General features: G+C 41.0%; 2 protein-coding genes across 2 annotated transcripts in view; both read left to right on the top strand.

Moving 5' to 3' along the window:
* EZR (ezrin) overlaps positions 1–25,440 on the top strand; it is a 705,905-nt gene that overhangs the window by 590,631 nt on the left and 89,834 nt on the right. The window lies entirely within an intron of this gene.
* The window catches only part of RSPH3 (radial spoke head 3), a 30,831-nt gene that overhangs the window by 703 nt on the left and 4,688 nt on the right, over positions 1–25,440 (top strand). The window contains exons 2-8 of the mRNA XM_075064078.1: positions 121–208; positions 5,094–5,235; positions 6,530–6,675; positions 7,585–7,788; positions 9,324–9,486; positions 19,631–19,717; positions 22,627–22,808. Coding sequence (XP_074920179.1) covers positions 121–208; positions 5,094–5,235; positions 6,530–6,675; positions 7,585–7,788; positions 9,324–9,486; positions 19,631–19,717; positions 22,627–22,781 — 985 coding nt within the window. The 3' untranslated portion in view covers positions 22,782–22,808. The remainder of the gene's footprint in view (positions 1–120; positions 209–5,093; positions 5,236–6,529; positions 6,676–7,584; positions 7,789–9,323; positions 9,487–19,630; positions 19,718–22,626; positions 22,809–25,440) is intronic.

Here is a 25,440-nt window from a genome sequence, read left to right as displayed (position 1 = left end):
GGGGTAGCGTCGACAGACTCCGCATGCTCTCAGAACCGGCTTGTTGCGGGGGTCCCAAATGTGACACAATCCATAGCTAGCTCTGTTGATTTTGTTCCTTTATGATGTGATGTGTTACAGAGAGGAAGAACCTGTTCGCTATGCGAACCTCATGTACGATAGACGAGTGGTACGAGGCAACACTTATGCCCTTCATACATTACCTTGGGTAGGTTCTGTTTACATAAATCTTATTATAGCTTTGTTAAAAACTGAGTCCATAGAACTATTATAGAATAATAATTTTTACCCATTTGTACTTTAATTTTACATAAAGCACAATCATGTGTTCTCCTCTTGGATTAATATGTGGGTGTTTTCACAGTTTTAGTTTCTAGAAATGCTGTAATGTATTTTCATGTGAACTTCCATTGTTCAGATTTTGTTTTAACAGTGTTGGGAAACTTTAGATTAAGATGTTTTCTCCTTTTTCATTTCCTTTTTGTGTATATGCTATCCAGTATAAGCCAGCACAACTTTATTTACTTCCTGGTTTGTTCATCAGCATCTCAGTGATATTAGCACAACTCTGGGAATATTGTTTCTAAGTTAACTTGTGCTCACTTATCCTGTAGATGCAGGACTATTCCAGTAAGTGAGCAGTAGACACTTAGTACATCCTCTCTACACACGCACACACATCATACATCATTTGAAAGCTTATGTTGGTGTTAAGATGATATATGATGTGGAGCTGTGAAGTGGTGCCATTACCATAGAAATCGGGATAAACAGTGACACTATCAACATGTTAAAATGACCACTTTGGGACAGTTCCTCAGATTTGTCACCTAAAAGAGTGGGTCAGGTTTGGGAATCTCCCTCACATCCTCAGTCATGAAGGCGGATGCAAAGAATTCATTTAGTTTCTCCACAATGGCCTTATCGTCCTTGAGTGCTCCTTTAGCATTTCAATCCTCTAGTGGCCCCATTGGTTGTTTAGCAGGCTTCCTGCTTTTGATGTACTTAAAAAAAAAATTTGTTTGTGATTACTTTTTGAGTCATTGGCTAGCTGTTCTTCTAATTCTTTTTTGGCCTTCCTAATTATATTTTTACACTTTACCTGCTAGAGTTTATGCTCCTTTCTATGTTCCTCACTAGGATTTAACTTCCACTTTTTAAATGATGCCTCTTTGCCTCTCACTGCTTCTTTTACTTTGTTGTTTAGGCACGGTGGCACTTTTTTGGTTCTCTTACTATGTTTTTTAATTTGGGGTCTATATATAAGTTGAGCCTCTATTATAGTGTCTTTAAAAAGTTCCCATGCAGCTTGCAGGGATTTCACTTTTGGCACTGTACATTTTAACTTCTGTTTAACTAACTTCCTCATTTTTCTGTAGTCCCCCATTCTGAAATTAAATGCTACCAAGTTGGGCTGCTGTTGTGTTTTCCCTGTCACAGGGATGTTAAATTTAATTATTTTATGGGCTCTATTACCAAGTGATCCAGCTATATTCGCATGTTGGAGCAGATCCTGTGCTCCACTTAAGACTAAATCAAGAATTACTTCTCCTCTTGTGGGTTCTAGGACTAGCTGCTCCAAGAAGCAGTCATTTAAGGGGTCAAGAAACTTTATCTCTGCATCCCATCTTGATGTGACGTACCAAATCAATATGGGGATAGTTGAAATCCCCCTTTATTATTGAGTTTTTTATTTTTATAGCCTCTCTTATCTCTCTGAGCATTTTGCAGTCAGTACCACTATCCTGGTCAGGTGGTCAGTAGTATATCCCTGCTGCTATATTCTTATTACACTGGTCTACAATTTTTGAGAAGTCGTCTGCTTCAGAGATAAAATGTGGTATTTATTATGTATTTTGATGTGCTGAATTCAAATATGACAATTAAAACAACTGATTGGCTACTGTTTCTAAGATATTTAAGTTTTTACATTTTATGTCTATGTATATTGTGTAGATAGTAGAGTTTTAATCATAAATTGTAAACCTAGGTCTTTTCATGTGTTTATGGTTGCTTTACATGATAATATTTCACCTGTCCTGTTTATGTAACACTTTAAAAATCAGCAAAAGGGTCATATAAATAAAATTTATTATGAAACAAAAGGCAAAAAACTATTATGTACATAGTTTAGTCCTATTCAGTGTCTACTCGGCGCTTCTTGGCTTGTCTCTTGTATTCATTAAATGGAGCATCTCTTGTCACTGTCCAGCAATAGTCTGCAAGCATTGATGGGCTTCGTTTGCCCTGATAGCGTTTCTCCATTGTTGCAATGTCCTGGTGAAATCGCTCGCCGTGCTCGTCGCTCACTGCTCCGCAGTTCGGTGGAAAAAAATCTAGATGAGAGTGCAAAAAATGTATCTTTAGTGACATGTTGCAACCAAGGCTTTTGTATGCCTTGAGGAGGTTTTCCACCAACAACCTGTAGTTGTCTGCCTTATTGTTTCCGAGAAAATTTATTGCCACTAACTGGAAGGCTTTCCATGCCGTCTTTTCCTTGCCACGCAGTGCATGGTCAAATGCATCATCTCGAAGAAGTTCACGAATCTGAGGACCAACAAAGACACCTTCCTTTATCTTAGCTTCACTTAACCTTGGAAATTTTCCACGGAGGTACTTGAAAGCTGCTTGTGTTTTGTCAATGGCCTTGACAAAGTTCTTCATCAGACCCAGCTTGATGTGTAAGGGTGGTAACAAAATCTTCCTTGATTCAACAAGTGGTGGATGCTGAACACTTTTCCTCCCAGGCTCCAATGACTGTCGGAGTGGCCAATCTTTCTTGATGTAGTGGGAATCTCTTGCACGACTATCCCATTCGCAGAGAAAACAGCAGTACTTTGTGTATCCAGTCTGCAGACCAAGCAAGAGAGCAACAACCTTCAAATCGCCACAAAGCTGCCACTGATGTTGGTCATAGTTTATGCACCTCAAGTTTCATGTTGTCATAGGTTTCCTTCATATGGACTGCATGACCAACTGGAATTGATGGCAAAACATTGCCATTATGCAGCAAAACAGCTTTAAGACTCGTCTTCGATGAATCAATGAACAGTCTCCACTCATCTGGATCGTGAACGATGTTGAGGGCTGCCATCACACCATCGATGTTGTTGCAGGCTACAAGATCACCTTCCATGAAGAAGAATGGGACAAGATCCTTTTGACGGTCACGGAACATGGAAACCCTAACATCACCTGCCAGGAGATTCCACTGCTGTAGTCTGGAGCCCAACAGCTAAACTAGAGCCAATCAACAATTTTAAGCATTATTTTCATTCTCAGTGACCCAGAATTAGTAAAGTTTTACTACATTTATTTCAGAAGCATTTTGGCTGTATAGCGAGCATGGAATTAATATCCATAGAGATTTTATGGTACAGTTTGGTTCATTTCATTTTTACTTCATTTGATTCTGTGCTTTCTTTCACATATAGTGCCACTCCCCCACCAGCACTACCTGTTTTGTCCTTCCAATATATTTTGTGCCCTCGTATTACTCTGTCCCATTGATTATCCACCAAGTTTCTATGAAGCCTATTAAATGAATATCCTCATTTAATATGAGGCACTCTATTTCACCTATCTTATTATTTAGACTTCTAGAATTTTTATATAAGCACTTTAAAAACTTGTCACTTTTTAGCTGTCTGCCATTATATGATGTCATTGAATGGTTCTCTTTTTCAGTTGCCTGTCTCTCATTAGATCCTACCCATATTTTATCATCTTCCATCCTCTTCTCCTTACTAGGACATAACCTCCATTAATAGATCCTCCCCCAAGGGATGTCTGTCTGAGCCAGGTGCTCCTCCACACCTTTCAGCTTTCCGTCAGCCCTTAGTTTAAAAACTGCTCTATAACCATTTTAATTTTAAGTGCCGGCATTCTGGTTCCATTTGGTTTAGGTGGATACATTATAGCCCTTTACAGAGAATTGTTGGGCCTAGTGTTCACAAGCAATGCTTATTTGAAGCAGAGGCATTCAATGTCTTGTGATATTTCTGATTAATATTTTAGAGAAATTTAGTTTCCAGAGAATGTTCTCCAACAGATCATTTTTAGAGTAGATCAACTTTTGGATTTAAAGAACCATTGCACTCAAAAGTGACTTTGTGGGAAAGGTTCCATGGTTATTATCTCTTTCTGATTACATATCAAATTTCCTCTGTTTATAAAGTTTAAAAAATGATTTCCTAACTGAGAATTCTGCAAATGCAATATTGAATCTAAAAGTTATGGGTGCCTTCTGGCTCACCCTTCACCAACAATAAAGATTCTGTAATCAGAAGCTAAAAACCATTCTGTTGACAATATGCAACCTAGAACAGAATCCTTTTCACTCTCATTGCTGTCTGTGCTATGCTCTGCTAACTGGAGTAAAGACTTGCTTTAGACAATAAAGTAAGCCAGCAGGCATGACTGAAAAATTTCAGAGAGCAAGTCTGTTAGTAAACTCACGCCATTTTTAAACAGTTTATTTTTCAAAATAAAACCACACTTTTAATCTAGACTGTTCTCAGTGGTAGCAGATGACAGAACAAGGAATAATGGTCTCAAGTTGCAGTGGGGGAGGTTTAGGTTAGATATTAGGAAAAACTTTTTCACTTGGAGAGTGGTGAAGCACTGGAATTGGTTACCTAGGGAGGTGCTGGAATCTCCTTCCTTAGAGGTTTTTAAGGTCAGGCTTGACAAAGCCCTGGCTGGGATGATTTAGTTGGGAAATGGTCCTGCTTTGAGCAGGGGCTTGGACTAGATGACCTCCTGAGGTCCCTTCCAACCGTGATATTCTATGATTCTAAGCTATTGGATATTTCCAAATAGCACACTGCTTCCTTAGCCCCCTATCCTCCAAAGATTTACACACCCGTTTAATTTTATACACTGAAGTCCCTGGGACTACTCACAGTATGTAAAGGTAAGAAGTTATGGAAATCTTTGCAGGGGCCATATCTTAGAGCTGATCTAAATTATTTGATTTGTAGAAATTTTAAAATATCACCTATATTTAGAAATTATTTAGTAGTAATTTTGTGTACAATTTGTGCTGGAATTTTTCCCTGAAAAAGTAAAAAACCTTTTTTATCAATCCCCAGACTGCTCAGCCTGACCCTCTTGAGATCCAAAGGCAGCGAGAGGCTCACAGGAAAGCACTTGCCAGAAAACGAGCAAAAGAGCAGCTTCAGTCAAGAACTCCAGAGCCTGCAGAGGGCAGAAGGCATGTTGATGTGCAGACAGGTAGAATATTGAAAAAATCTTGATCTAACATTAAAAACAAAAAACTTTTCATTGATCCGTATTAACATACTTAGCTTAATTCACACTGTTAATAGTATTGTAGGAGGAGCTGATAGTAACATCAGTAGTTAAGGTTGTCTGTCCCTTCCGATTATAAAGTCCTGTTTTCAGTTGTTTACAACTTTAATAAATTTATCCATTCAGGCTCAAATTTTCCATGTTTGGTATCTGGCTCAGGTTGAAATTTTTTTTTGAAAGTTTGAACAAAAATGGTGGAGCCATTTCCAAAACTAAGGCTATTGTTAGGAAAATAAAGAAAAACTACATCTTTTTTTAGGCCTTAATGGTTTGTAGCAGGAACTTGAAATCTGGCAAGAGGATAGATTTCACATCAGTGCCGTGTCTTTAGCTGTCTCTGAAAATCTGTTCAGATTCGGCTGAGCTGTACACTGTGGGAAAAATGCCATTTGCACATGCTCACAGGACACTTGTTCTTAATTTTCTGAATTTTCCAGTAGCATTGAACATTCTCCCAGGCTCAAGTGAGCATCCTGCCCTTTTGTTTCCCAATTGCAGCAGCAATGACTTTTCCCCCATTTACATTTCTTTGGACCCAATTAGTTCTAATATCTTATATTATCCACTGAATAGTGTTAATAATCTTGTATACTTCCCAGCCCTCATTACTGAGCAAGGTCTTGTATCTCAACCCTTCTCCTCCACACACACATTTTACAGATGAGAAACTGCTCAGATTCTCATTTATCTAAAGGTTATTTCTGAAAAAGTAGAAGAAGAACCCAGGTGTCAATACAGCAGACCTAGTCTCATCCACTTAGCCACTGCCTCTCAGAATGAACATACCATGGAGAATTAAAACACACACACATTTTAAACATAGCTGCTAGTAGATATGCTATCTGTGGCCTTTCTTTTAACTTGCTTCATCAGAATTAACTCCACCTGCAACAGTATTTCACAAAGTGAGCTAAAACTTGATAGTCTACACTTCATTAAAGTGACCTTATCAACTTCTGAAATCTAACAAATGAAATATCACTTTATGAATCATATCCTATTAAATATATTAGACACTTTGGACAATATGAGAATGGTAGCTCCTACACAGAAAATTGTGTGTAAATATTACATTGAGTCTTTAACTTTGTAGTAATCATTTTATTGTACATTATTTTAATATGATAATTTACCTCTGTTAACAATAAGTTTGCCACATTGGCTTTTTGTGCAAAACAGAACCCTACATACAGTATTCATCACTATTGCTTCATAGAGTTGTATCTGGAAGAGCTTGGTGACCGCATAATAGAGGTTGATGTGGAGTGTCAAACAGATGCTTTTCTGGACAGACCACCTACTCCACTCTTCATCCCAGCCAAAACAGGAAGAGATGTGGGCACACAGATAGAAGAAGGAGAGGTACAAATGCAAATTTGGGTCTGCAACCATAGCAACATTTCTTATGTACGAAATAAGTTTGTGATACAAAATGAAGAGTTTAACTCAGTCAAGAAACATTTCAGAAACATGGAGGAACTACTCTTTGTAGAGAGATTAAAAATTCCCTATAATGTCTAGAGTACTTTACTGTGAGGATAATGATAATGTTAAGGAAAATGCCTCACCCCGAATGCTAATGTTTTACTTCTTTGCAGTAAAAATTAAAACATTCAGAAATTCTCTGCATGTCTGAATAATAAAATTTAGTGTGAAGGGACTAGGGATGTGCATGTGAGCATGGTTTGGGTCCAGTCTAGCCTTTTGCCTCTGACTGGAGGCTGCAAAAGTGACTGTGTTTTGAACTGGTCTGTTAATTGGGCCCACCAGACAGACTTAGACCTATTGCACATTGCTATGGATGCTTTCTTAAAGAGAAAGGAGCCTGAAAGGGTCTCAGACAGAGAAGCTGAGCTGCTGAGGTGGCATTAACTACCGTTAGAGGAGGGGAGAGAATGACAGAACTACCAGTACTCATGTTTAGTGGAATTTAGTCTGGATCATACACATCACTTAGTGAGGACTGGATTAATTCTTTTTTAAACTGTGAAATAACCTAAGTCCTCTATATGATCTGGTACTGCCCATCTCCCAAATAACACCTTATCCTTTGCTTCTCTTTTTGCCCCATTCTGAGTTCAGAATTTCCCACATTCCTTGCCACAGTTGGTAACATTACCCCTGCACAAAACTGTCTTCCCAGCCCTATGTTAGACACTAGTGATCTCACCAGCTATTGCAGATGTAAGCATCTCTGTTTACCTTGGTAAGACTTTAAATTGATTGGGACCTGGATACATAAATCTCTGCTTAATTTGCTTTCATCCTCAGCTCTTTGACTTTGACATTGAAGTCAAACCAATGCTAGAAGTTTTGATTGGGAAAATCATTGAACAAGCTTTGCTAGAAGTCATGGAAGAAGAGGAGCTGGCCAATCTGCGGGCACATCAGTATGCATATGAGGAACTACGCAATGCCGAGCTCGCTGAAGTACAACGCCTTGAGGAGCAGGAGAGGCGACACAGAGAAGAAAAGGTATCAATACGATAGAGCAGTCCAGCGATGTCAGTGTCTTGACCTTTGGTCTTCTGCAAGCTTGTATTTATTTGGCTTTACACCACTAGAAGACAAAGACAAAACCTAAAATAAGTTTGATTAACTTAAAGAGGCAACCTCAGGTTAGACCACTATAAAAATAGCTCGATTTAATGCCTTTACTGCTGCATTTTTAGTAGTTTCCATACATCAGCAGAATGTATGGTTTCTGTAAAGTACATCAGCAGAATGTATGGTTTCTGTAAAGTACTGATACTCAGAATGTGGTTTCTGTAAAGTACTGATATTCAAACTGGAATGTAACCACTTCACAGAAATGTACCTCATACATAGCAAAGAACCTAATAGCATTTTGCCTTATGTATCTGATAAAATAATTTAGTCAAGCAGTTAACTGGAGATTTCCACAAAGATACCTCTCAAATGAATGCTTGCAGTGCTCTAAAGTGAAAAAGAAAACATCCAACTTCTTAATGCACAAAATCCTGAGTGTGCAAACACTTCTTTCATGGTCTGTATGTACCAAATGAGATATATTAAAGTGCCCAGCCGTCATTGTGTTTAACTTCTCAGCAATAAGCATTTTTTGGAAACAAAGGGCAGTATTTAGAAAATTACACTATAGACGGTAGTAACATTTTTTTAGATGTAATCTTTTTAAAAATGCTTAGATCCTGTAGCGGCAATCAAAAGAGCCGAAATCCTCAGACAGCCGTAAAGTGGCGGCTAGCTGCATCTCTTTCTCTTTCTCTGGTCTCCCTGAGTACACCCCATAAGATGTCAATTCTCATGCCCTTACCATCTCTTGGGTGGAAATCTGCGGTTCTCCCACTCGTAGACAAAGTCCTCAGCTACAGTACCCCTTTGTACTGACTGTGCTTATCCAGCATGTCCACCTGGACTTTCTGCCTGTGGTTCTTCCCTTGGGGAACTCTGACCAATAGTGACTGTTTTTGTTTAACAGTCAGCAGTTTTATTTGTATTTTTAATACTGTCATTTTATACTAAATAGAACAGAAAATGAGAGCGCTGAAAACTTTAGAAAATCTTTAAGTAAAACCAGATTTGCCTTTCCCCACCCCAGAAGCAGACCTCCTGCTTTATCAGCAATAGGGATTTCCATGTCATCATCCCAGTTCATGCTGAAACACCAGAGAAGGGCATGAAGTCACAAATGCAAAATCACTGCTTTACAGATGTACCAAAAATAAAAAAAGTAAATGAAGGGGACCACTTTTGCTGAAATGGCTGTGAATAATGTGGTTCTGGGCATTCAGCAGTTTTGAATATAATTTGTCCATTTTAAAAACATTTTTTCCACCTGACAGGTCTGTGTACCCACAGGTGGACGCCATATAAGTTATGTGTACTTATCCAAGGAACAATTGACCTCCCCCAGTTTATATGCCTGTTGTGTGTTTTAAAAGTTCATGTTTTATTAATATTCTCCTTTTGGGGAGTTGGAATTAACAGCTAAAAGGCTGAAAATTTTACATATAACGTTCTTTTGACAGGAACGTCGCAAAAATCAACAGTCACAATTGCTTCAAAAGCAGAAGGAGACTTCAGAGAAAATTGCAGCAAGGGCATTTGCTCAGCGTTACCTGGCTGATCTCATTCCTTCAGTCTTTAGTAGTCTTCGTGAGAGTGGCTATTTCTATGATCCTGTAGAAAGAGGTTTGTACTATTTTTTTTCTTTACAGAAAACATGTAATATAAATAGGGCTGTCAAGCGATTAAAAAAATTAATTGCAATAAATTGCACAATTAAAAAATTAATAGTGATTTATCATATGATTAATCGCACTGTTCACAATAACAGAATACCATTTATTTAAATATTTTGGATGTTTTCTACATTTTCAAATAAATTGATTTCAATTACAACACAGAATACAAAGTGTACAGTGCTCACTTTATATTCATTTTTTATTATAAGTATTTGCACTGTATAAAAACAAAAGAAATAGTATTTTTCAGTTCACCTAATACAAGTACTGTAGTGCAATCTCTTTATCATGAAAGTTGAACTTGAATTATGTACAAAAAACTGCATTCAAAAGTAAAACAATGTAAAATTTAGAGCCTGCAAGTCCACTCAATCCTATTTCTTGTTCAGCCAATCACTCAAACAAGCTTGTTTACATTTGCAGAAGATTATGCTGCCCGCTTCTTGTTCACAGTGTCACCTGAAAGTGAGTACAAGTGTTCGCATGGCACTGTTGTAGCCGCTGCTGCAAGATATTTATGTGTCAGATGCACTACAGATTCATATGTCCCTTCACGCTTCAACCACCATTCCAGGGAACGTACATCCATGCTGGTGACAGGTACTCCTCGATAACAATCCAAAGCAGTGCAGACCGACGCATATTCATTTTCATTATCTGAGGCACATACCACCAGTAGAAGGTTGATTTTCTTTTTTGGTGGTTCGGGTTCTGTAGTTTCCGCACTGGAGTGTTGCTTTTTTAAGACTTCTGAAAGAAATGCTCCACACCTCGTCCCTCTCAGATTTCGGAAAGCACTTCAGATTCTTAAACCTTGAGTTGAGTGCTGTAGCTATCTTTAAAAATCTCACACTGGTACCTTCTTTGCGCTTTGTCAGATCTGCAGTGAAAATGTTCTTAAAATAAACAACATGTGCTGGGTCATCATACGAGACAGCTATAACATGAAATATATGGCAGAATGTGGGTAAAACAGAACAGGGGACATACAATTTTCCCTCAAGGAGTTCAGTCACAAATTTAATTAACACATTATTTTTTTAACGAGCGTCATCAGCATGGAAGCATGTCCTCTGGAATGGTGGTCGAAGCATGAAGGGGCCTACGAATGTTTAGCATATCTGGAACATAAATACTTTGCAATGCCAGCTACAAAAATGTCATGCAAATGCCTGTTCTCACTTCCACGTGACATTGTAAATAAGTGGGCAGCATTATCTCTCGTCAGTGTAAACAAACTTGTTTGTCTTAGTGATTGGCTGAACAAGGAGTAGGACTGAGTGGACTTGTGGGCTCTGAAGTTTTACATTGTTTTGTTTTTGAGTGCAGTTATGTAACACACAAAAATCTACATTTGTAAGTTGCACTGTCACAACACAGGGATTGCACTACAGTACTTATATGAGGTGAATTGAAAAATACTATTTCTTTTATCATTTTTACAGTGCAAATAGTTGTAATAAAAATAATATACACTCTGATTTCAATTACAATACAAATACTATATGAAAATGTAGAAAAACATCCAATTTCAGTTGGTATTGTATTGTCTAATAGTGCAATTAAAACTGCAGTTAATCGCGATGAATTTTTTGGAGTTAATCGCATGAGTTAACTTTGATTAATCGACAGTCCTAAATCTAACACATAAAATAACCATAAAATTCACAATAACTTAAGACATTTACGATCCTATTGGTTATCCAGATGTAAACAATAAAATTAAATTTCATTCATTATTTACATTTGTGACTGGCATATTTGGTTATTTTTTTTTAAAGGTCAATATTAAAACTAACATTGCTAGTCGCTCATATACAACTAGATCCTATTTGTTACACCAGTAGCTAATCATTATGTTTTATTGAAAAGAGCTAAATTCAATGCATTAAAAACTTACAACTTAATTTAAATGGAAAGTGAAAGTTAATAGGGACACAGACAAACATAGGCTGAGCTGTAGGTGGGACGCTCAAAAGAGTTCAGATTTTTTGAGAATCATTTAAAAACCCTATTAAAGATTGTTTGTTTGATGTGTTGCTTGTAGCCGTGCTGGTCCCAGGATATGAGAGAAACAAGATAGGTGAAGTAATATCTATTATTGGACCAACTTCTGTTGGTGGAAGGTACAAGCTTTTGAGCTACACAGAGCTCTTCTTCACGTCTGGGGAAGGAAATCAGTATCTGATATAAGGTGGGAAAGATTGTTAAGCATAAGGGGTAACGGTGTAGTTAGTTACTCTAAATGAAGTGGGCAATTGAGGGTTAGATGGTTATGCATAAGGAAGGCGTTTGAAATGGGCAATTAAGGGTAGCAGGCAGTGTGGTGTGTTACAGATGGTTGTAATCAGCCATAAAACCATTGTCCTTGTTGAGTCTATGGTTTTTGGTATCTATCAGAGTTATGAATTTCAGTTCCCAATCTTACCTTTTGAAGGTGGTTATGCTGGTTTCCTTTGAGAACGAGTATTGAAAGATCAAATATGGAGTGACTGCTTTGTGAAAAGTGTTCACCCACAAGAGAGATGGTGTTTTTGTCTTTTATCATTTTTCTGAGTGAGTTCATTTGAGAGCATAGTGATTGTCTGGTTTCACCCACATAGATGTTTTTGGGGTATTTGATGCTGTTAAACTTTATCAGAAGAGGGGAGAAATTGGTTGGAACAAGGATCTTGCCGATCAGGCGGGGCAGAAGTGAAGACAGAATAGAAGACAGGCAGGGGCCAAGCAGGGAACAGAGGACGGAAGGCAGAATGGATGACAGGGAGTAAATAGTGAGAAAACAGTGTGGGGAGCAGAACTCCTAGATTTATTCCACTAATTGCTCATTTCCTTTAGTCTGCCCCATACTATCTTTAGCTCCTTGATTCCTCACCCCTTGCCCTTGAAACCCTCCCATTCTGCTTCTGAAGGATGCTGTGGATAGGCTCTTGCTTACCCCAACACCTGCTTTCACATGTGGTGGGGGGTGGCATTAAACTTGGCTTCTGTGACATGAGGATACAGCACTGCTCCACCTATGCTTTGCCCTTCAAACAAATGGAAGACTGAGTCTCCATAGCTATCAGTCTGGCAGTTTTCATGAGCACTAAAAACTCCACAAAAGAGAACCTACTGATTGAATATTCCATTTCTGGCAGCTTGGATCACCCTAGAAGCTCAGCGATTATGGCATGAAAAGGTTAGCCAAGTGCCTACTAGTTTCAGCAACTTAGGTACATGGTATTAAAAAAAATAACCATTCGACTTCCAGGCCAGTGCAATGAGAGCAAACCTTGTTGCCATTCAAACTGGACACTACACAAAGAGATATGTTATTTGAAAGATAATCAAGAATTTACATTTTTAAAATCTAAAGTGAATTGTTTCTCTGGCATGGAAAGTTTCAGAATTTGTTAAAAAGGAAATAGCAATTATGCGAATCAGTGGCTTCAAAGTCTGACTTTTTAGGTCCCTGGAAGAATAACATTGTGGTACACCTGCAATTATTGGCCTAGAGGGAGACTGGTGTTTAAAAAGTACACAATTGCTTTTCCACCCTCTGTCAGCAGGGTCATTGCATGTTACAGTCAAGCTCCTCAGCTTGTGAGGTGAATATCTTTCACAAACTGCTGCCCAAGGGACCATCTGCACGACAATATTTTACCATACCAGCAGGCAGCTATCTAACTTAATGCCCAGGTTGTGTTATAACCAGGGCCGTCTCTAGCAGTTTCGCCGCCCCAAGCACGGTGGCACGCTGCGGGGGGCGCTCTACAGCTAGCCAGTCCCGAGGCTCTGGTGGACCTCCCGCAGGCATCCCTGCGGAAGGCCACTGATCCTGCAGCTCTGGTGGACCTCCCGCAGGCGTCCCTGTGGAAGGTCCGCTGATCCCGCAGCTCCGGTGGACCTCCCGCAGGTGTCCCTGTGGAGGGTCTGCTGATCCCGCGGCTCCGGTGGACCTCCTGCAGGCGTGCCTGTGGATGCTCCACCAGAGCCGCAGGACCAGCGGACCCTCCGCAGGCACTCCTGAGGGAGGTCCACCGGAGCCTCCTGCCGCCCTCCCGGCAACCGGGGGAGCGCCCCCTGCAGCATGCCGCCCCAAGCACGCGCTTGGCGCGGTGTGGCCTGGAGCTGGCCCTGGTTATAACTTAGTTTGGTCTAGTCTATGTACCATACCTTGCTGTAACCATACTACAGACCTGACAAAATCAGAGCTGTATATGGTTTTCTTAATATGGTTATAACAGTTTCCCTCTATACTGGAAAAAGCAAAAAGAATTAAAACAATGACTGGAGGTGGGCAACCATGTTATAATTGGCTGCCACAATATGTTTACAGTTGTAGTGTAGTGAAGACATTATAATTCCATGCAGCTTACATATGGAGTGCCGGCGAAAGCCAGCTATAAATAAAACTGCAATTCCTTCTTCCTAACTGAAAACCAGTAGTCGTCACCTTAAGAGACAGGATGGATGTGAAAAGGGAGTGCAAGAGACAGAACTGGATGGCTCAAGGAATTTATAATAATTCATTAAACCCATCATCTTTAGGTCACTCCTGTGAATCACAGTGATTGAGAGCCAGATTTTCTGCCAGAAGTAGGTGCATACAGTTCTATGCATGAAAAAGAGGGCATCTGTTCAGCTATGCACATCTACATGTATATCCAGCATTGCATGCAAAATATAGACCTGTGCTTCTGCTTCTTGACTCAAAGTTAGGCCCTGAAGGTCATTACCACTTAATGGCTCTTCTTCGGCTTCTGTGATATGAATTGTGGGTCTCTGAGGAATATCTAGTGGTAGGTGTCCATGACACAGAAAACATCATCATGTTTGGCTTTCTTGATGGCAGTCTAAGAAGAATGGTCTAGGGCTGAACAGCCGTAGAAATGAGCCAGATGCTCAGCTCTAGAAATGGTCCCTCCTTCCTGGGTTTCTAAGGGGAGAGGACTTTTTCTCAATGCCATCATTCCTTCTTTCACAAACAGTACATTCACTTACCCAAAAAAAGAGAGTGATGGGGATAAACAGTGGTAGATTAAAAGATGTGAGAAAATCAGATAAGATATATTGCCAAATTCCTACTACCTTGGGTTCCTGCTTCAAAACAAAGTTTCTATGGCATATTTTTATGCACATTGATACCATGGATGTCTGCGGATATCACATGTTTAGAATTGAATGAAAATGCTCTCTCTATTTTGGCTACTACCAGTGGCAGAAGTTCAAACTACTGAAATAGAATTTTGAACTTTGAATGCCTTTTTTTTCTGGTCCCATATGATAAGTCCAAGCAGCAAAGAATCCTGTGGCACCTTATAGACTAACAGACATCTTGGAGCACGAGCTTTCGTGGGTGAATACGCCACTTGCAGTATGCCATGTTAGTGGAAATTATCTCCAGGGGCAAGTTATACTGAGCTAAGCTAGAGGATAAATGAGGTAGTTCAATCGGGAGAGGATAAGAGGCGCGATTTGCCTGGTGCCTAAGCAAGATTTGGAGGATCGTGAAAAGCGCAGGGAGGAGATACTGGTATGCTGCTAGTTGTCCAGCATTCACTGAGTACTATAGTTAAGAAATAGCCTGAGAGCTGAAGGTGGTCATAATATTGAGCAGGATGAACTGAAGCTGCAGCTGAGTTATTTCCTGCTTGAAAGGTCTGGTCTGAAGTCTTTATTGGCCTTGGCACGATGGCCACTCTTAAAGGTCTGCTTAATAATAGGTGAACAGGTAGGTTGAATTGTGTCTCGCCTAAGCAGGTTACTGTTGTATATTGTGCCATATAGAGCATCTTATTCTGATGTGTGTACCGGATCTTATGCTACGTCATCCTATTATGAACATAGAGGAATCACAGACTGTCCAGTATTTGGGCAAATGTACATTCGAGCAGAGGGGTCATTGGCATAGGCATAGTGATGGCGGTATATTACATTGGTGGACGTTGCTAGGTGAATGAATTAGCGGGCGAGTGATGAGTATGGCATCAGAATTCTGGTTTAGGTCCCTGTTGGCATGTGAAGGTCCAGCGCAGTGGTGTCAGAATTTATGTGAGGCCGTAGAGGTTTGGCATGGGCGAGAGGTTTTGGAGTGCGAGTGATTGCAGTCTGCCTTGGAGGGACTAACGAGTTACTATGAGTGCAAGAGTCGGCAGGTTTGACCTCGGTGGAGAATATGCAGTTTCAGGGTGTGGGCAGCAGTTTGCGCCTGCTTGGGCGCGAGGTGACTGGTACACACTGGACCATAATCGGTCTGTGAAAGTGTGGCTATCGTTGTGCGCAGGATGTGGTTGTAGATGCGCCTAGGAATGATAAGGGCTGTTGGAGGGGATTATAGGCTCGGGGACTGCATATGTGATAGAGCCTTGGGAGTGAGCGCATGTTACGATTCTCTCGTCGTGGGTTTTGTCTTGCCATGTAGAGAACGTTCTGGTACTATCGTCTGGCTCTGTGCTGATCCTGTTTCCCTTGATTCCTCGTGCGGGTATTGTGGTTTTAGATGCCTTGGTGGAGATCTTGTAGTTGTGGTCTCTGTCTGAGGGGTGAGGCAGAGCGTGGGGTACCGATCAGTGCTTTGGCCTGTAAAATGGAATCGTTGTGATGTGCCCGGGATGGAAGCTGGAGGCATGAAGGTAGGCAATAGCCGGGGTTGCCGGTAGGTTTTCGGTATAAAGGGGTGGGTGTTAACGTGACCAATCACGATTATTTCAACGATGTGTGTCTAGGAAGTGGACCTGCGGCAGGATTGGTCCAGGCTGAGGTTTGATGGTGGGCGAGGCAAGCTGTTGAATCGTGGTGGAAATTTTTCCAAGTCCCTTTCCCATGGTCCAGATGGATGAAGATGTTCTATCAATGTAGCGTAGTTAAGAAAGGGCGGAGTAGAGCGATAGCCAGAGGAAGCAGTTTCCAGGCGCCATAAAATATTGGCTATATGTGGGCCATGCGGTGCCCATTAGCGGTGCCACTGATCTGGAATGATATATATGTACCAGTCAGAATTGAAAAAGTATGTGTGTGATGAATAGCCAGGAGATCAGCCAGCCAGTTATGCGATTGGCAGCATCAGGGATACTGCTTAGACAGCTCGTTTCCATCTGTGTGTGGGATGTTCGTGTAGAGAGCATCCTACAGCCATGTGGCTAGGATAGTGTTTTCTGGAAGGTCACAATGCATGTAGTTTCCTCAGGAAACAGTGTGTCAGGGAGATAGCTAGTACTACCCAGAGACACAAACCCGGAAATCCCGGATGCGCCAATCCATCTCAGGACTTGGCACTCTCACGCTGAAAGACTGTCGGCTGGATCATTGGACCTCTCTAACCTCAGAGCCCTATGCCATCAGCATCCCACTATCTCCGTGACAACTGACTTTCGCTGAGGAACTAAGTGCATGTGAACCTCGAGAAAAACGTCCATTCCTTACGCCCACATACGATATCGACGAGGCTCGCGTCAGGAACTAGCCACCCGAATCTCACGAGGAATACGCTGTCAGGAACATGTATCTTCTGATGCGCCACAGCATACTAGCCTGCTGTGAGCTCTGGTTGTTTAATCCTCACACGACAACTATTTCATAATTCGATGACAATAATATACGTTCAGAACAGTGCAGCCGCTAATGAGGCTACCCGCATGGGCCCCACAATATGCCGCATATAGTATTTATAGGCCGACCTGGTAACACGCTTCCTCGCGCTCTGCGTCTACTTCACGCCGCTTTCTCTACTACGCTACATTGATGACATGCTTCATACATCTGGACCCATTGGGAAGGAGACTCTGAGAAAATCCACCACGATTTCAACAAGCGTTCCTGCCACGTATCAACGCTCAGCCTGGTACTCATATGCTGCAGCGGTAGGTCCACTTCCTAGACACACGGTGCAAATAGTATGGTCCGCGTTAACACCACCATAATTACCGAAAACCTACCGACGCCTAGCGCTACCTTTCTCCTCCGAGGCTATTATCCCCGGCAACATCACACGATTGCATTGTCTAACACCGAAGCCACTGAGGTACAACCCGATCTGCTCATAGCCCTCAGAGCAGAGACAACAGATACAATCTCCACCCAGCACCTCAAACCCACAATCCGCACAGGAATATAAGGAAACAGATGCAACAGAGCAGAAAACGTGTACCAAGAGCTCCTACTGCAAACAAAGCCCAAGCAGAGAACCACAGGACTCCACAGGCGCATGCGCAATAACAGTCCCAGCTAAACCCTCAACGCATTCATACAGGAGAATACACCCATCCTGGACAACGTATCCACTTCACAGGCTTGGTGGGCAGGCCACCTCACACCATGCACCGCAACGCTCAACCTGACATGACTCTCACGTATGCACTCTCATAGTAACTCTAGCTCAGCGAACCAATCCATTGCAAAAACCATCGATGCAATCTGCTCAAGTATCTACACCAGCGACTCGATCAGGACGTAACCAGATCAACCATACCATCACCGGTTCATTTCACCTGCACGTCACACAATGTAAATATACGCTCTATCATATGCCAGAATGCGCCTTCTGCTATGATAACATTGGCAACATGGACCAGATCTCTATGCGAGAAGAGCATAAACGGACAACCATCAGATATTAGAATGGCACTTAGCAACCTGTAGGAGAGAGCACTTCAACTCCCCTTCCACACTATAGCAGAGACCTTAAGGTGGGCCATCCGAGGCAAAAAGACTTCAGACCAGACTTGCAGAGAGAACTGACTGAGCTTCAGTTCATACTGCAGATTTTGACAACATCAAGGCTCAAGGATATAAAACAAAGATCGGTGTGAATGCTTGCAAATACAGAACGCAGATTCCTCCTATGGTTATTTACACTCACTGCTAGGAGCAGGCTGCTTATCCTGCGCGCTGAGTTGAAATCTAGACCATCTATTATCTTCTAGCGTTGCTGCATAAATACGCTGCCTGCCTGGAAAATTTCCACTACATGCATCTGACGAAGTGGGTATTCACCCACGAAAGCTCGTGCTCCAAGACGTCTGTTAGTCTATAAGGTGCCACAGGATTCTTTGCTGCTTTTTCAGATCCAGACTAACACGGCTACCCCTCTGATACTATGATAAGTCCAGAAGGTTTAACAATTTGGCCTAATAAATCACCCCAATCACATGTTTAGCTCAAACAGTAATTCTTCTTGTGGGTCAGTCCAGTCATTCATACACTGCACTTGTAAATTTGGCTAACTCTTTGATCTGTCTATCTCGGAAACAAACACTCAGAGTCTTATTATGACTACTTGTACGTAGAGGTCCAGCTGGCAAGAAGAGAGGTACTGTCAGGTCCAAGGAGTTCAATTCTGTAATTCTTGCTTCTTAGGTTTTACTGTATTAATAAATTAAGTGCACTTCCAATATGTAAACTCCTGCCATTATTGATGACTTTAAAGCATCCCCAAAGTTTCCAATACAATTCTGTTTGGCCTTTTACCGCAAGCCGCCTGCTATGGTGTACAACTTATTTTTGCCTGAGTAATGCCACTTTTGAGGACCTAAGTAATGAGAGAAAACTTTGTCAGTATGACAATTACATGCAAATGTTATGTTGCATAGTGACATTTCATGGGCCCTGAAAATACTTTCAATCTAAGTTTTTTACACAGCATCAGTCACTGGGCACGAGCAAAACCTGTGTATATCTTGCAAATATGGCAAGACATAGGGTTGTCTTGTTAAAATAGGATAATGTTGGAAATACCAGGATAAGCAGGAACTCCTTGGGCATAAAGAATTAAACAGTTTGGACAGGACAGAGGCCAGGATATGTTCAAAATAAAAGCAGAACTGTTACTATCCTAAATTACTGAACCTTATTTTCATCTAACTAAATGCAATTTTTCGTTTCTAACTCGGGGCCTGATTGAGCAAGAGGCTGAGCACTCTCAACAACCACTAAAGTCAGACTCAATTGTTTCTAAAATTGGGTCTTTACAGGACAAGTGTCTTTAATGCACCAGTTGTCAGTCAACAATGGGGAACAACCATACATTAAGTGAAGAATAGACCCTAAGATCCTATAACACATCATTAATAAAAATACTTTATCTTGCTTTCTCTCCACAAATCTTACAGATGTTGAGAAAGAATTTCTTCCATGGGTGATGGCAGAAGTAGATCAGACATTGGAGAAGAAGATTCTGGGAAGGGCAGTGCTTGACAGTAAGTTACAAAGTCATGGAATATAATGTACCCTGCTTACCTTTTTTCTGTCAGATTATTGTGAAATAAAGAAGCAGATGATATTTTAACAACAGTTGCAATTGTCCAGATGGAATGGTATTTTACCATTTTCTTTTTTTTAGCCTTCTGACTGTTGGACAATTCCCAGACCCATTTTATGCTGGTGATTTGTAATTACTGATGAAGTGAAAAAAAATAGAAATACCAAGCGTGTTTCAGCAGCACATCTCCACTGACAGTACACAGCATATGTGGAATATCTCTGACAGAGGTTACTGTTATGTTCAGCAGAAGTGAAGTGGTTAATGAACGTTAATTGTTTTCTCTTTTTATTTACATAGTTTATATTCCTCATTTATTTCACAGACAACAAAACTATGTTCTTGTGTAGTAAAAGCTGTGTTATCCGGCAGTTTACCAACCAGAAAGCTCTAGAAACTGGCATTTGTGATATCCAACTGGACTTTTAATATCCATATCCAGAAGTAGCGACATGTCCCTGCTGCTCCTAGGCGTGGGAATGGCCACAGAGGCTCCATGCGCTGCCCCTACCCTGCCCTGAGCACTTGCTCCACCGCTCCAATTGGCCAAGAACCACAGCCAATGGGAGCTGCGGGGGTGGCTTCTGTGGGTGGAGGCAGCGCACAGAGCCACCTGACTGCGCCTCTGCTTAGGAGCAGCAAAGACCATATCGCCACTTGTGGGGAGCTGCGCAAGGTGAGCGGCACCAGATCCAGCACCCTGAAACCCCTCCCAACCCCCAGCCCTGAGCCCCCTCTCGCAGCCAAACTCCCTCCCTCTTAGTTAACCGAAATTTTTGACTTACCAGCGCCCCCATGCCTGCAACATGCTGGATACCAAAGTTTTTACTGTATTTAGTTTTCCATTGAACAAACTGAAGGCTCTTTTGTTCCTTAAATTGAAAAGCATATACATTGTTTAAGACCATTGGTATATAAGACCATTATATTGGTATATAAGAAAAGGCCTGTGGCCTCACATGTATAAATTATCCCAACTATGTAGCAATGTAGTCATTCTAAATGAAAGAATAAGAACAGAAGAAAAATTCTTGGTCATGATTGGCTGAAAAGTCATGTGGCTAGCAACTTTCCACTATTAATTTTAGATATAATCAGTATGGTGGTTTGGAACAGTGTAAATCAATCACATTTTTCATGGAGACAACTGCTTGGCTCCTCAGTAATCAATAATACTGTACTTTCCCCTGAACTAAAGCAGTAATTAATCAGATAAATGAAGCAGTCTCTGATTCTTGATTGGCTCCTCAGAGCTTAACAGTATTTTAAAAAATGTCTACCTTTACAGGCTGCAGTTAAAGCACCAATCTTAAACCATGCCATAATCATACAGTTATAATTAATGCATATCAGTGTGTGGTCCCAGATTAGATTAAAATTAATTTTATACACAAATTCATCCTGTTTTGTATATATCTCTTTCTCATGGTGTCACTGCAAGTTAGACTCAAGAAGGTTGTTTGACTACCCTAACTGTGCATTTTTGTACCTTGACTTTGGATTCTTTAAAATTTAGTCTGAATTCTGAATTTCTTGGGTCTATAATCTAGATCTTATTTCTTTGATAATTACAACTTTCCTCTTATCAGTAATTTAGGGTAAAATACATATGTATTTCTCAAAGTTAACTCCTTACTAATGACATTTTGTCTGGGGAATTTTTTTTATTATTATTAAAAAGTTCATCCATGAACACTCAACAAGCGTGTGATATACTAATGACTGGAAGATATGTAGTATCCATCTTTTTTTTTTTTTTAGATTTGCTTTTAACTTTTAGGGCCAGATTCACCAGTGTGTTCTAGCTGCTTTGCACCATCCTACAGCAGTGCAAAGTAGCTGGAGCATGCTGACTGATTAACAGGTACTTTGCCCTCCTACCCCCTATGTTCTGTTGCACCACCTTAGTTTTCCTCCACCTGCCTTCAGTGTTTAGTAGGTCTGTTTTAAAAAATTGCCCATTGCATCAAATCTACTAAAAATCATCCATCTCCCATTTTTTGTTTAGCTAGATAATGCATGAGCTGAGACCATTTGGAACAAAAATAAAAGATCAAATACAGTGCTTAATTTCTCATGGAATCCATTTTTAAATTAATTTTAAGTTGGAAATTAATGAATGGATTTACTTGTAAATTCAAAGAAAATTTATTCTATACTCAAAGAGTAAATGCTACAGTTTTGGGGAGGATACGTAACAGAGAGGGTGAATCATCTTTAAGTGCAAAACTCAACTCAGTCTTAACCATAGAACTGTTACTGTCACCTCTGTATTGTTTCATTTTCTGTATTGTTTTAAAAATAAAAACCTTTTTTGGTTAATTTTTTGGGCTATTTTCATTTGTCATGTTTATTAATTTTTTTTAAAGTGGGATCCCACACTTTGTGATATTTATTGATCTTTAAGGGAATAAACAGTATTATTTTGCTGCTGCTTTTGTTTTAGTTAAAGTGATCTTCAGCTGCACTGCTCTCCAGAGATATGTTAGATTCTTTTTGCTTTAGAGGGATCCCTTGCCTTCAATATTTACTGTCCCCTCACTAGTACTGGTTCCTGGCATTGTGACCTGCTCCAGCAGTTATGAAGGAACAAAGATAAGAGAAGAATGATGATAAAACAGTTGAATAGAACCTTTTAAAATAATTGCCTTGAGGTAACTAGAGCTAATTTGGCTAAGCATATATCACAATCTCAGGTAAAGTTTTCTGCATTTACTATTACATTTCACTGTTGCCCTGTGAGTCAATCAATAATCTAATAACGTATAAAATCATCTCTAAATATTGCATTTTTTAATCTATAAAAATTTCTGTTCTGCCCAATAGTAACTACATTTGTCATTTCAGCATTGATTCGTGAGGTGGTTCAAAAGAGGTTAGATGCGTTTGATCATCCAGAAGCATCTGGTCAGCCTGCTGGGCAAACAGAAGCATCTCATCGAGGCTCTGTTCAGATAGAAGCATTACATCAAACAGAAACTCAGGAGCCTGAAGCTAAGTGAAGACCAAACCAAACATCAAGTAATCAGGTAATGGCCAATAAACACTTGGCCTAGTCAAAAGATGCGTTCTCGAATCTCATACACTAGCCTTGGTGAAGGATACCAAACAATTAGATTAGCAAAGCCTAAAATAATTTTTAAAAATACTGATATAGCTAACTTGGCTAAAGAAGACTCCAGAGAGGTTACTACTAGCAAACTACAGAAGGATCTGAGTGAAATTCTGTACAGTGTTCAGTTCAGCATTCAGGTTGCTTTTCTATATAACCAGCCCAAGTGCAGGTTCTTTAAATTAAAGAAGTAGTGCTGCCTGACACTTCATACAAAGACCTGTAATCGGGGAAAGGAGGGGATGGGACTATATTAACTTCACACTAATAGACACTAATTTGCTAAAAGTAACTTGCATGTTTTCATGCCACAATACAGTATACTATTATCCTAATATTTTTAATCTCAGAACAGGAATGTAAATTCCTCAAATTTCAATCCCTCTACATTTATTTCACTTTAAGACTCAGCATGATAAAGTCAGACCTGTGTCTTGTCTATCTCACCAATAGGAGTTGGTGCAATAAAAGCTATTACCTCACCCACATTATCTTTCTAAGGTTATGTCTACACTTACCATTTGAAGTTCAAAAAGTCCCTTTTTTGTGCTAAAGCCGCGGGAGCATCTACATTTGTTACTGACTTTTTGCGGTGAAACTCAGAAGTTTCACCGCAAAAAGAAAACCACCTTCACGAGAGGCATACAGCTCTTATTGCTGTTCTTTTTGTGCTGTTGTGAAAGTGAAGACACATTCTAGCAGTGTAAACACCTTTTGGCCTCCGGAGGATATCCCGCAGTTCCAAAAGCGACCACTCTGGCCAGCATCTCCACTGCTCTGACGCACAGACATCCGCCCCTCCCCGTAAGCCCCAGGAAGTTTGAAGCTCCCTTTCCCTTTGTTTGTAGATGTGGCGGAGAAAGCAGCCAGACAGCAGGAGGTTTTAAACAAAAAAAAAAAATGCCACGGAAGAAACAAGGAAGTAATGGGGCTCCTGAGACATGAAGCAGGGCAGCACGAAGCACTGAGCAGGGACCCAGAATGCTTTCTGCTCATCCCCCGCCCCTTTCCCACAAGACCTATTGAGAGAGCTGCACTGTGAGACAGCTGCCTTACAGTGCTGCTCTCATCCACGATGGAAGTGCTGGTAGTGTAAACACTCTCTGATCCCTGAGGAATTGAGTGAGTACACAAACCAGTGCTTTACTTTCACTGGTTCTCTATCACTGGTGAAACTGACAGCGCAAAAACTCTGTAAGTGTAGGCATACCCTAAAGTCAGACCTGACAGTCTGGAACGGGGCAGGTATATCAGTCTTAGGCCAGGTCTACACTGCGACTTTAAATCGGTTTAATGGCCGATATACCGATTTAACGCTGTACCCGTTCACACGACGTCTTCATTAATATCGAGTTAAACGGCTCCTTAAATCGATTTCAGAACTCCTTCCAGACGAGAGGAGTAGCGCTAAATTCGATAGTGATAACTTCGATTAGGGTTCGTGTGGACGGAAATCGACATTATTGCCCTCCTAGAGGTACCACAGTGCACACTGACCGCTCTGGTCCGCAATCCGAACTCGATGCGGAGTGCCGTAAACAGGAAAGCCCGAGACTTTAGAATGACATTTCTCTGCTTTCACGTGTCCAGCTCTGATCAGCACGGTGGCGATGCAGTTCAAAGGCAAAAGTAGCTCCTGCATTGAACCTTACGGGAGATACTAGATCTGATGCTGTATGGTGAGACAAATCTGTTTTATCAGAGCTCCGTTAAAGAACAGGAAAATGCCAAAGCGTTGAAAAATTAACTCCAGGATACACACGCGTGCGGACAACCGTAACGGAAGCCAGAGACTCAAACGGATGCCATGGAGGGAGGGAGGGTAATGAGGAGCTACACGCTACATCTCTCACAGCAGTCTCTGAAAACATTATGCATTCTTGCTGAGCGCCCAATGTCTGTAGCTTAAACACGGTGTCTTGGCGTGTCACGGAACAGCTCGTCAGTCTCTTCCCCCCCAGCACGTGAAAGAGAAGTAAAATAAATAATTCCTTGAGTACTGTAAATGTCACCCTCTGTGTACTGATCGCTGGCAGACGCGATGCTGCTGCATGAAGAGAAGTATCCGCTTCTCTGCCCCTCCCAGTGGTAGACGGTCGCCCAGTGAGTGCTCCTGGCTGAGTCTGGCCGGGTCTCCTGGGTGAAATGGGAATGACATCCCTTTTCTGACAGTGGATGGACAGAACACTGGTAAGTGTCTTCATCTTATCACCTGGGGTGAGCTTCATAGACCCCTTCCTCTCTTCTGTAAAGAAAAGATTCTGAACTGCATGGACTGTCATAGCCCATGGAGGCTGCCTCCCCCTCATTTTATCTAACTAACTAGTCTGAATTCTTATTCCTGCATCGTCTTCTTCATAACATCATGCAACAATGGGGGGGGGGGGGTCACTAACCGTGGTAGCCCAGGTAGAGTGGAAGCAACGGTTGCGTTACTTGCAGGGGCTCTCTGTGAATACTGATGTGGAGCAGTGGCTGTGATACACGCTTTAAATACACTTGATCCTATCTTGTCCGGACTGACTCTATTTTTATTACATTAAAGGCAG

This window comes from Chelonoidis abingdonii, chromosome 3 (assembly GCF_003597395.2).
Source record: "Chelonoidis abingdonii isolate Lonesome George chromosome 3, CheloAbing_2.0, whole genome shotgun sequence".
Classification (NCBI taxonomy): domain Eukaryota; kingdom Metazoa; phylum Chordata; order Testudines; family Testudinidae; genus Chelonoidis; species Chelonoidis abingdonii.
Note: the sequence above shows the minus strand (reverse complement) of the source record. Positions and strands in the feature narration are given on the sequence as shown.